At 43.3% G+C, this 13,485-nt stretch overlaps 1 protein-coding gene across 1 annotated transcript in view; it reads right to left on the reverse strand.

The window, feature by feature from the left end:
• Positions 1-13,305, reverse strand: part of BAZ1A (bromodomain adjacent to zinc finger domain 1A) — a 110,916-nt gene extending 97,611 nt beyond the window's left edge. The window contains exons 1-4 of the mRNA XM_088457061.1: positions 12,805-13,305; positions 8,123-8,401; positions 6,040-6,174; positions 3,876-3,977 (exon numbers count right to left, since the gene is read on the reverse strand). Of these exons, the coding sequence (XP_088313187.1) occupies positions 3,876-3,977; positions 6,040-6,174; positions 8,123-8,401; positions 12,805-12,917 (629 nt within the window). The 5' untranslated portion in view covers positions 12,918-13,305. The remainder of the gene's footprint in view (positions 1-3,875; positions 3,978-6,039; positions 6,175-8,122; positions 8,402-12,804) is intronic.
• Positions 13,306-13,485: the final 180 nt, after the last annotated feature.

Raw genomic sequence — 13,485 nt, forward strand, 5'->3', positions numbered from 1 at the left:
AGTGGTCCCCAAACTGTGCGCCGTGGCACCCTGGGGTGCCTTGGGACATTTGCAGGGGTGCCTCAGGTTGGTGGTTCAGCACCAATATAATTATTTATGGTCAATGTAATGTAAATATGTGGACAAACAGAAGCTCAAACCTGTTCACAACCACATTACTGAACCTATGGATGACAGGTAAACACAATTTACTTCAGTAAATTTTTTCTGCATTTCTCAAACGTTTGGCTTAGGGGTGCCGTGAAAACAATGCAGTTACTCTAGGGTGCCATGATTCAAAAAAGTTTGGGAACCTCTGATTTAGGGTATACTTTCACTCTATAAATTAATAAAATCATTACAGTTTTTTACATTACTGCTAAGCACCTTAACAAATGTTATGAGTTTTTTTTGTTGTTTAACCACTTGCCTGGCATGGTTGCATCAGGTGCGACCACACCAGACTGGGCTTTCCCTGACATGGTCGCATCTGATGCGACCAGTCAGAAAAGCCCACTAGATGGCTGCGGGAAGCTAATCTTTCCGCAGCCGCCTATATAAGAGGGACCTCCCAGTCTCTACACCCGTGGCTCCCTCTCCTGTATGCCCACGATCACTGCTGGCCACAGTGATCAGTACCTGACCGCAACCCCCTCCCGGCGTGGCTTGTAGGGCAGCCATGACTTCCAGTGCAGCAGCAGCCGTGGCTCCTGTAGCCGTGGCTGCCGCTGTGTCCCAATCACTGTAGCCAGCAGTGATGGGGCAGCCGGCATCACCCCCCCTTCAATAGAAGCAGTAGCCGTGGCACCTGCTGTGTCCCCAGGCAGCCCATGGGACACCCTCCCGCTGCGGCTGCTGGCTCCCGATAGCCGCGGCTGCTGCTATGTACTGTACCTGGGCAGCCAGCAGCGCTCCCACCCCCTCTTTCCGGCCTTAGCTTTGCCTCTGTCCCCCATGTTCCCCGCTGGCCATAGTGATCGGGCAGTGTGCTTTATCTGGCAAGGTCGCATGTAATGCTACTACGCCAGCCTACTCTGTCCCCCGGCTTTAGCAGAGGAGATCTATTCTGTACAAGTGCAGAACGAATCTCCTCTGTCTCCCCAGACCCCTTTTAGTAATGCGGCGGTCTCTGACCACTGATATCACTGCCAGGATCGCGCCCCAGAATGCCATGCGAACGGCACGCTGGGGCACATGCACCAATAGTAAAAGTGTTTGGAGGGAAACTTAATTCCCCTCCGAGTGCAGAAATCAGCCGCAGAAGGGTGGACTGATTATCGGTTCCCCCTGTCCCACTGCAAATGTGAGGGTGCAGGGCTAGATGGGGGGGGGGGGGGTTATGCAGGCCAGAGGGGTTATCTAAAAAATTTGTACACAGTGTGACATAAGGGGAGGATGGGGGGGGGGGGCCTAAATTGGGCAACAATTTTCCCTGGGGGTGAGGGTGGGGGCTGTGCCACAGGTACATCCCCTAGGAATATTTTTTTTAAATAAAATAGATTTAAAAAAAAAAATACTAATTAAATTAAGTTTTTAAAAAGTAAGACAAGTTCTGCGCGGTTTTGACGAAAATAATTTGTCAGTTAAGTGGTTATAAGCCACTTCTGTTAATAAGCAGCATGTTACATGCCATAGGTTAAGAGATCACAGAGATTCACAATCTCTAACACTAAAGCTGCATACACACGCACACAACGATTTAGTTAATGAACGATTTTAGTAAACGATTTTCTCACTTGAAAAAATGAACTAAAATAGTTTAGTAAAGTTGTTCATTTACTATGTTCATTTAAATGTAATGAACGATTTTTTAGAACTACAAACGATTTTTGCATATTCCCTTACTGAAAATCGTTGAGTTGACAAGTCTGACTGAACTACAAACGTGAACGCGCATGAACGAAAATCATTCGTTTGCCTCAGAAAGTGAACGATTTTTAAAAAACGATTACCTTTAAACGATATCGTTTAAAGATAATCGTTCAAAAAATCGTTGTGTGTGTGTATGCACCTTTAGTGTTCTGTGAAAGAACTTCACCATGATAAGTTTCACTATAGAAGTGGATATAGCAGAATAGTACAGCAAGATCAAAGCAGCTTCTACATTAACAGATAGTGATGTTTAAACACAATCCCATTACTTTCACTTTTACTTTGCATTATGAAACTGAAATGCTTTCAGAATATTATATGTACACTTCTGATCAAATCAGTTCTGTGCCTAAGTACTTCCATCCATGATATCACACAACATAGATGGTGAGGTAATAGGGGGGTGAATTCTGGGGTTTGATCCAGAGGGAGGGGGGAAAATATTAAGTCCATTGCCAAATTAGCAATAATGCAAAGGTGTGTGGGTGAAGATGTAAGTCATTCCTGATCTAATGGGAACTAAAAAAAACAATCCCTGGGTCTATCACTATCATAAGGTCCTCTAATTACAGTTACAGGCACCATTACTTAGAAGAAAGGCATCCAACCCATTTTTAAATCCTGCATGTGAATTGGTCATCGCTGCCTTTCCTATGCTGATCGGGTAACCCCTTCTTCACTCCATATCCGATGGCCACTTGTGCTATACTGTAAGTATAGTCCTTGACACTATTAATCCATTAGACAATTTAAATATTAAAAAAAAGTAAAGAGTTTTCAAATTTTATTTAAAGGATTAAATAAAAAAAATTAAACGAGACTGAGCCACCTCGAGTTTTCCTCTATACAGTTAGTTGTGCAAAACTGTATCCCATATACAATTTGATCCACCTAGTGGCTTATACAGCGATAATAAGGTTTGCATTACATAGAGCTATCCCCCATTTTATGCATCCAAGGATCGTACACTGAAGTGACAAGTCATGGGATAGATGCCTAGTATCATGTAGGACCCCCTCTAGCCTGGCGTAGTGCAGCAACTCGCCGTGGCGGATCAAACCCATGCCCACTGAACACACCCCACACCATTACGGAACCATCATTAGCCTGCACGGTGCCTTGTTGACCACTGGAGTCCATGTCCTCATGAGGTCTGCACCACACCTGAACCCTACCATCAGCCTGAAACAACTGGAACCGTAACTCATCGGACCACACCACATTGCCAGTACTTCAGGGTCCAATTAGTGATGACACAAGCCCAGGTGAGGCTTTGTGTCTGGTGTCGTAGTGTTAACAGGGGCACTCTGGTGGGGGTTCTGCTTCCATATCCCAAGGAAGCTAAAGAGGACTGTACTGTCCTTCTGCATATGTGTCTGGTACCTCCTGCATTGAATGTGGATGTGATTTTAACCAGTGTCACTTTTATGTTACCAGAGACAATTCTGGCCAGATGCCCTTGTTCACGGACATTAAGCAACCGTAGTTGCCGCTGCGCTGTCCATGGTGGGTAGTAATGCCTTCCATGAGGTATTCCTGGTACACACGTGACACCATAGTTGGAGGAATGTTGAATGTCCGTACAACTTCAGAAATGGAATGTTCCATCCATTGGGCTCTCCCACTATCATGCCCCTTTCGAACCCCAATAATTTGCATCGCCTTACCATGAGTAGCCTAGTCGGTGTTCAAACTGACTCATGAGATGTCAGAGTACAAGTGGTGCAGGTCTGGGCATTTCCATGACGTCACATTACCATTACATACTGCGATCTCATGACTTTTGGCACTTCAATGTATTCACCTATTGCAGCCACCATCATGCACTTTGCCCTGCTTTATGTCATTTCTTTACATTTTTACGCCACTCAGCTAACATTTAAGTATCGCAGTTAATACCATGGCCTAGATAAATAATCCTATTATCTATTATAAACTTCCACAGTTTCATGGTTAAGTTTGACATTTTTGTCCAAATTGTTTTTAAGCAAATCATCATGGTCTTCTATTCAGGACATGCATACCTAATTTGGCTTTGCTTGACAGTTACAGATTCATACATTTCTTCTACAATTGGTGTAACTTTGTACTTCAGTAGAGAAGGGCTGATTAGGTTTTTCTTCTTCCTAAAGTAAAAAGATGACACAAGACTACTATTATTTTCATTAAGAAGTTTGCAAATTCAATCACTTTGCTCACTGTTACTCTTCTTCAGTTCTCTGAAGCTGATAAAAATGTACAGTCTAAGACTGGGTACTAAGTACCCCTTAAGCTGGGTAAACACTAGGATGACGATCGCACCATCCTGACGATTGGCAAGTGCATACACACTTACCAATCATCGACCCAATGTGTAGTGCCTGCTCGCGCAGTCTGTTCTTGCTTTTAGAGTGCCCGAAAGTATTCAATTACAGAACTGCAAGCAGTCTAGAGGCAGTGGTGAATGCCAATTTATTCTCGCACCTCCGGAGGTAAATGAGTATTAACTGCTGCCTTGGGCCTGTAGTTGAGTAGCTTTGGGCACTTAACCTGGGGGAACAGACCCTAATTGAGTTTGCCGCTTAGAGTTTAAATGCATTCATAGTAACTGCTGAGCATGTTTGTAAATGTCTTCACTCCACAATTAAAGCAACGTATCTCGCAGGTGTTCCTTTTCACCTGTCACCGTAAATCTAACTAGGATTTTAGTTCTGCATCTTATGTTACCATTCATTTTGTAGTAATTGTACACATCTTCACAACAGTTTTGCCTTACTCCACATACAGGGACACGTACATAAAAAAATATGGTAATGTTTTTAGAAGATTTTTGCTTTGTTTTTTGTTTGTTTTTATGAGACAGGGAGGGATCTCACTAACTTCCCATTTTGATGTCGTACCATTATTATGCCACTATGGCATTTTATACATATTTAAATAACCTAGTGGTAAAGCGGTTTGGTCTCTGGCAGGTTTTATGTTTGGTAGAGGAAGAGAGTCATGTACTTCTATTCAAACTGGCTTAAATTTCAGGGGGTAAATGCACATTATGGTAATTTGTTATGCTATAATTTCTCTCAAACTGTATTGGGTCCACCAAAAGGTGGTAATATTAACCGTGTAATAACTCTTAATGCCAATTTCATGCATTTGTGTAACCAGATACGGCTACTGTTGTAGGTAGGACTGCTTTACCTTATTTGCTTGTATAATGAACATGGAACACAGATTCTATATTGGCCATATATTAGAAAAATATTGGTTTTCAACTGGTCTTAAAATTGTCCAATGTACAAAAAAAAAGCAAAGCAACCATTTGTTACCATGTACATTATTACTGTTTGTTATCCGCAAAGTGTACACTGTACCGTACAGGGTAAACCTTGAAAATGGTAACGGAGCAATAAGTACAATACACAATAGAAGACCACACCTTAATTGCTACACAACATTTCATATCACACTACTGACTGGGAATGACCTATAACGGCCAAGGCTAGGACAACCTGCTGACACTAACAGGAGCTTACAGTGGTGGGTCTCGGGTGGGAATTGTTTCGGTACTCCGTAGTCCTGCACCCAACATATGGGCAGTCAGTCACTGAATGGGAGAAAGAGACAAGGGAACGGAGCACTGGTGACATGGAGTGCCCGTTACAGCTTACATACTTATGGATTGCCTACCTAACAGAAAATACATCTTATATGCAAATTAAATAAGAACAATAGAATGAACAGACAACAAAACTGGCTTATCTGAGCCAAAGCAGTGTAATGCTGGGTACACACTGGCTGCTAGATCAGCTGTTCAACTGAATGTGCGATATATACTGTGTACCAGCATATACACTATGTATGCTGAGATTTATTAAGTCTTCGTTCAGACTTGTCGTGTCGGCTGGCAGCACAGCTGATGGCATATATATCTGCAGATACATTATGCTGTATGTACAGGCAGTCAGCCGACCTCCCATACCCTTGCTGCAGATACCGCCGGTTACTGACATCACAACTGGGCGAGCACATGTAAGTGCCCATCCAGTTGCGACGTCAACCTGCAGTTAATGGAATCTGCCCCAAGACTACATGTCTCAATTTAGCAAAGGATTTTCACCTGCGTAGGATATTACAAGAATAACAGACATCACCATATGAATGTTTCTTAATGCACAAGATATCTCTGTAATGCAGATTACAATTCTTTTTTACCAGTTCTCAGAAAGATCCTTAGAAGACTCATCATCACTATCACTGATGACAATGGTGTCATTGTAGATGTCATGACCATTTGTCATTCCATTTTGCTGTGGAGGAACTTTTACTTCCAAAATAATACACTCCAACCTGAAACAAAAAAAAGACTGAATCAGCAATAATCAGACCTTAGAAAAAGCAAGTATGGACAGGTTTGTACTGCTTGAGGGATACGTCAAACATTGTGCGTGATTGAACTTCAGTTACCTTCTTTGTTCTCTACCATGCTGGATTTCTAAATCAGCAAAACAATAAAAGTCTCATGATGGATAACGAGCTGACTACAGGAGAACAGAGGGCGGGTAAACAAAATGTACAGCTACAAACTTTACTGACTATATACATATGATATTCTGTCCTTTGACTCAAATTTACAGATCTATACAAAAAAATGTTACACAAACACTGATGAATTACTATGCAATATACAAATAGCTGTTTGTTCCTTCTGCTACAGATTCAGAGGCAGCGAGTCATGAAACAAGCAGCCCTTGATCACTGATAATAAATGCAAAACAATAATTGGTGCTCTGGTGTACACAATGTGAAAATAGGAAAATATTGAAAGAGCACATAAAGCCACTATTTGCCATTAATATATACATATGGCTGTGTATTACGTACAGGACTATACTACAAAAAAAAAAAAAAAATTTTTACGTTTCCACCATGCTCTCCTTCATGTATGTGGATCAATAGTAACTGAGGGCCTGATTCAGTAAGGATCGCTATTGCGTATGCAGCTGGGAATTCGCACAAAACTCAGCCGCGAAGGTATGCTAATGCCTGACACATCTTAACTGGTATAGAGACGCCCACTGCTGCTTTCTCACATCCGTAATACCTCGCACGCCTGCGTTCACACACAATTTACACCAGATCTGACCAGCCGCAGAAACAAAGTGTTGTCGCACGCAGTGAGTACTCAAGCTGCATATGCAAACGCAGTGACTAATTTACGCGCGCCCATGAAACAGCGTTCAGACGGACAGACACTCCTGCATTTATCCAACCACTCCTACGTCCCCACCCCCAAACGCTCACAGCCTGTCACTCACTCTGCAATGGATTCCCTAGTGCATCCATAATCGCAGCACATGTGCAGTCCATTATGCAGTGATAAACAATCGCTCAGTCTGCATACGTAATTGCAATTGCCTACGCTGCTGAATCAGGCCCTTAGATAACTGAATTATCTGCTTTTGACTTGAATGAGATCCCATCTGGATACAAATCTGAGACAAGGTGAAGCTGCCTTTATTTTCTAACAAAATTGTAGTGAAATGTTAGATTTAATAAAAAAATACATTTTACCTTCTTGATTTACACTTCAGTTATTTATAATTTTTTTTACATGCATTACATGCACACAGAGAAAACAGTAGCACTCAGAAACCCAGAGCACAGGTAAATATAGCTAAACAGTGCTATAAATATATGGTCATACACCTAGTGCTTATAGCCTTGATAAAGATCCATACAAAGTTTGTACTGTCTATGGGGATATAAATATAAGCAGTTTTTTCACCTTATACCATGAGCTGGATTAGTTACACAAGAGATGGATAGATATCTATCACATGTTGTAACAAGATGCAACACCCAACAGACTGGAAATCACTGCTTTATCTGCTTTTTTACTTTATTTAATGCACACTCATTCCACAGCACTTTTAAAGAGAATAATTAGCCAGTCGCATCAGTCCCTGCCCCAGTGGAGCTAATCTATATTCCCTACCATATGTACACACACACAGTGTGGGAATATAATGAACCTAATAGAATTTTATGTGGATTGTTGGAGGAAACCCATGCAAGCATAGGGAGAACATACAAATTCCAGCATGGTGAATTTTACAATGCAGTGAAATGTGTTGCCTGGTTTGCATACAGTTAAACACACTGTATACAAGTACATATCTGTGAACCAACCCTTATAAATTTATTGAAAGCATGCTACTAGAACATAAAGTCTAAAATAAATATCCTAAATGAACACAGGTGCTTATGGTGTTACTGGGGTCTATCGAGACATTACCTTGCACCATTATTTCTCAATACATCTACAATTTCACCAACAAAGAAACGGTCCTTCATATAGTTATATAAGTCTTCACACAGGTCTGATACTCTCTGATGATTACTGAGGGTTGCGAGATACAACAAAGGCACAATCACTGGCTCAGGGAAATTCTGCAAGCTTTTCCTAATTTTCTTCTCAGATTCAATAGCTTCTTGATAGGTGAGCCCGGATTTTCCAGTGAGGGAGCAGCTCCAGACGAGGCTGTTGCATAGGATAGTACGCTCGAAAAATTCACTGCATTAAAAAAAAAAAAAAAAAGAAATGCATTAAAATGACTGGTTTCCAAGAGCAACATAACTTTTTAAACCATATCCCCTATTACCTATCTGTCCAACATCATCAGAGAGTAAATCCAAACAGATAGGGGCGATTCAAGTGCCTGTGATGTGCCACCACGATGTCCGCTTGTGCACTATCACAATCATCACTCGTTTTCCTTGAAGATACAATCACTGGGAAGTGCCTTCCCGACCAAACGGGGAATTGAAATGTCCCCTTAATTTGTTATCTGAACTAGGTGTAGTGGTTTTATGTATGTCACAGGTGACAGCGGGATGGGACATTAAGTTTAGTAGAATCTACGTGTAGTCAAACAAGAAGCCAGCCTAGTGTTTATATATATTATTTTAACAGTTTATTTTGCCCATTTAGAAGTTCTTTTTAGAATATCTCAGATTTGAAAACCTTCTAAATTACTCTGCAGATACCTTATAGCCAACAAAATGTCATAGCCAGCAAGAGAATTTTATTCTTCACCTTTACCGGCTTTCTTATGCATTTCAGAAGTACATCCCTGTAGGCTATAGTCTATATGCTGTAGGGTGCTTTAGGAAACAGACATTCATTAGATCAATTACACAGTATATATAGCAGGAGTATTCAACAGGAATCAGTATGTAATACCGCCGGTCACATGGCCGGCAGTTCAAATCCCGACAGCGGAAGCCTGGCATTGGTGAACATCCCGAGAGCTGATTTTGGTAAGTTTCCCTAACCCTCCCTTAGGGGTGCCTAACCCTAAACTGCCCCTTAGTGCCTAACCCCCCTCTAAATGCCTAAACCTAACCCCCCCCTTTCCCGCTGCCTAAACCTAAGTCTCCTGGGCGGGGGTGCCTAACCCCCCCCTTCCCCTAGCCTAAACCTAATCCTCCCAGGGGGGGGGGCCTAGCCCTAAATCCACCCGGGAGCCCTAAAACCTAACCCTCCCCCCCCTGCCTTACCTTCGTTCGGTATGCCAGGCGTTGTGCTCCCGGCGTAGGTCTAATGACAGGCATTGGGATTTCAACGCCTGTCATTAGGACCTTGCCGGAATTTGACAGTCGGGAAGCACAAGGTCGGCATTTCGACCGTGGGCTTCATGACTGCATCCCATTCAACATGCCGCCCTCCAGATGTTGTGGAACTATACATCCCAGCATGCCCTGTCAGTGTTTTGCTATAAGGGCATGCTGGGATGTGTAGTCCACAGCAGCTGGAGGACAGCATGTTGAATACCCCTGGTATATAGGCTATAGATTATACCACTTTAAGCAACACTTTAAGTAGCCTTTTTCTGCCTACCCATATAGCCAATGTCTCCTCAAGTGAAACATTTTGGAAAAATTGTTGGCTCAATCAGGGTAGGACAACCTCAATATTTCTTAGTGTGAGCAATACTCATGTATGCTATCAAGACAGCAGTCAGATATGTTTTCAGATATAGCAAACGGTAAATCCATAACTGTCTGGTCATAGGGGGATATTCAATTGCATTCGATATTGAATAGCACCAGGACTGAGTGCCCAGAGCTTTTCAATTGGCTGTGCTATAAAGCCCCTATTAGAGAATTTCTGCTCACACCCTCCTGGGGTGCGTGCAGAATCCTACTAAACTAATGCTGTGATACTAGTTGCGGGTTTACAGCATTACACCCCCAGAATGAAATGACTAAACACCTGACATTAGGCGCGGTAAACTGCATCTCCCGACTTAAGTACCGGGCGCAATGCGGACAATTGAATAGCTTCGGCAAGTCATTCAACATCGCGTTCAATTGAATTTGCCTCAGACGCCACAACAAAATGCTAAGTATATATGAGGCAGCGCCCTAGACCAACTGTTGTTGTCCCAAACCATCACACGTCATCAACTACGTCAGATTTTGCTTAATAACTTAACATATGTAACTTCCATGAAAGGTTGGGATACTTTATATCTATAGAGACCACTGATGTAGTGACTTTATACATTGTTTACTTGTCAAACTATTAGAAGTCAAAATGGACCACTGAAAATATCTTGATCATCATAAACTGCTACATGTGAACAGGAAAATTGATCTGCAGAGAGACACTTTTATATAATAAGCAAAGTACTTCTATAAATTGGGTCTTTTCAAGGTAATTTCCAGTAAGTCCATTACACATCTCAATGCAATAAGTTTATCATGAATCATAATTAATTGAACCACAAAAGTTAATGGTCCTTATTTAGGAAACATGTAAACAACCTGAATAATAATTTGCAGCTGTACAATAGACATCACTAGACTCTCTCAGATTACATGTGGTCTTTGTGCCTACAGCGGCTTTCTTTTTCCACTCACAAGTAAACTCAATAGACATGCTCCTTGCACGTCTATTGTAGCAGGAGATAGCAGTTGTGTCTGCAGGGTTCGGTCTAACACAAAAGCATTTGAAAACAAAAGAGAAGGGACATGGCTAGCATGAAGTTACATAGGACTGCAAATGCCAAACTTATGATTACCATATAAATGCATACAGTATAAGACAAACCATACCGAACTTTTCAATAAAACATAAATGTGATCAGCCATTATTGGGTGTTGGCATACAGATTAACATCAAACTGAACTGTTGATTTAGAGGAAGAAACAAAAACTCACATGTGTTCTCACATCAGGCGATGAATGAATTACAGATATGCTTTTTGCGTCCGAAGCCCTTGGCTCGCAATGCACACAACTCACAGCTACAAATAAAGTACTGAACACAGCTTAAAAATTATCCGATTTATTAGTATTTTCGTACTTCAGTCATTTTGTTAAGGGCTATTGACCGACTTGACATGCTGGTCAAGTGTAATGTTATTAAGAGTTTCTAAACATATATGTGTGGGTTTGAAAACTCATAAGCTTTAGATAGATAGATAGATAGATAGATAGATAGATAGATAGATAGATAGATAGATAGATAGATAGATAGATAGATAGAGATAGATATATCCATCTTTTTTTTTTTAATGTATTGTGCTTTTACCAACACAATTTATTGTGCCGGAAGCATGCTAACACATGAGAAATAGGGCATGCTGCAACCTAAATTTTAGCAACATTAAAATGTTAGAACATATTACACGGAATAGCATTGTTGAGGCTACTTTTCATTAATTAATGGGCCCATTTATCATTAAATATTGCAGCTTATTATAATGGGCGTTTTCAGGGGGTAACCACAAATATTTAGTATCACCCCCATGTATGAAGGAGGTTCCCACGGCAGATATCTCCGATACCCGCTGTGATCCCTCCATTTCCGCAGGGAGCACCAGTCCCCATAGGTTTATATGGGGGATACGATGCTGCCAGATTTACCAACATTCGGAATGCAATGGATTCCGGACATTGGCCCCTGCAGCCAGCCCATTGTAGCTAGTGGGCTACACATCGCAAGTCTTAACAGGACAGTTACAAAGGAGCCCTCCCCTGGCAATGATGGCTGCACATGCGCAGTAGCCGTGACAGCACTCCGGGCACATCGCAGGGACGGGCTCCTTTTGGAGCCAATGTGTGCCAGCTGATACATTCCGGCGCTATGATCGCATCTTGCAATGCGATCAAGTGTGGCGATACCATGCCCAGATGCATTGCAAATGCGATCATTAATAAATGGGCCCCTAAGTGAGATTAGTGCTCTGAAAGCACACAAGTGTCAAGGAGCCCGCAGTGAGGACAGGGCATCAGAGTCCCCAGCGAATACAGAACTCACTCCAAATGGGGAAGTCAATAAATGTCTGAATTCTGAGAACAACCCAATAACAATTAGCCCAGGAAGTTCCAACACGTTCTTTGAGAAGATTGCGTGAATAAAATAAAGGTGCCCACACACTTGGCGATGTGCTCACGATCCAACATTGTGTCCAATTTCCCTTTGAACTCTCCCCAGCGGCTTCCTGGCAGTCGTGGGCACGATTTGGTGTTAAAAACTGTCCAATGTGACAAACGATCTATCGTGCCTCCTAACTATTCCAGTGCATTGTCAGATCTGCCCTACAGCACGGCAGATCTGAGGATGCCATGTACGACCTGCGGGGACGCGCATCGGCATCGTGACTGTACACTCACGATTTGGGCATATTTTACACGATTTGCCGTCACAATTCGTCGGAATTGGGCAAATCGTGTAAAAAAAAAAATAACCAAGTGTGTAGACACCTTTAGTTACAGGGTACAATCAGTGAGGCCAATACTACACCCCAGGAAAGGGAAACATACTAAAAACAAGACACATGTAAACTAGTTCTAGCCTTATAGGAGTAATGTGTAGGGACAGTACAGGCACCCACTACAAGTGACATGATGCCGGGCACACTGCTCAGCAGGGAGGTCGGGGAAGGGGTGATGGGGAGAAGCGCTTACTCATATTCCCTGAAGACCTCGTTGGTCACCCGGCAATAGAACAGGCGCTCGGCGGGATCCAGGTCCGCTGGCGGCGGGGTGCGGGAGAACGCTTTCCGGTGTAGCAGCGGCATCTCCTCCCGGTCACACTGTGAAGAGAGACAGCGGAAGACGAGTCTCTTACTGCGCGGTGTATGGCGGGGCAGGTACCGGAGACACCGGCACAGCACATGCGAGGCCTGTCACCCCACGCACCGGCGGCGTTGTGTTAGCTAGAGACGTCGGTACGGCACACACTCTGGGGGGATATGATCACTTATTAAAAGCCGATACCCATGGGACGGGACGTTCCGGGTCAGCAGACGGTTCCGGTGCGGGACAGGCGTGAGGACCCGGTGAGAGCAGCACACATACACAACGCGCGCAGCCCGTCCCGCCGCCGAGCACTTCCGGTTATTGGCGGTGAGTGGAGGAGGAGGAGGAGGAGGAGGGCCTGTAGGCGGGCAGAGGGCGCGGGCTGTGAGCTGCGCCGGCCGGGTACCTTGTGTTGTGTTGCCGCTGGCGGGAGAGGGAAGTGGTGGGAGCTGGATCTCCCCCTATTGTGCTATAAGCTCAGTCTCCACCACGCGTTCTGTACTCTTCCCATAGGTCAGTGGTGCCCAAAGTGGGTGCCGTAGGACACTTGCAGGTTGGTGGTCCAGT

The sequence above is a fragment of the Taudactylus pleione genome, unplaced genomic scaffold (assembly GCF_031769625.1).
Source record: "Taudactylus pleione unplaced genomic scaffold, aTauple2 ptg000737l, whole genome shotgun sequence".
In the NCBI taxonomy this organism is placed as follows: Eukaryota; Metazoa; Chordata; class Amphibia; order Anura; family Myobatrachidae; genus Taudactylus; species Taudactylus pleione.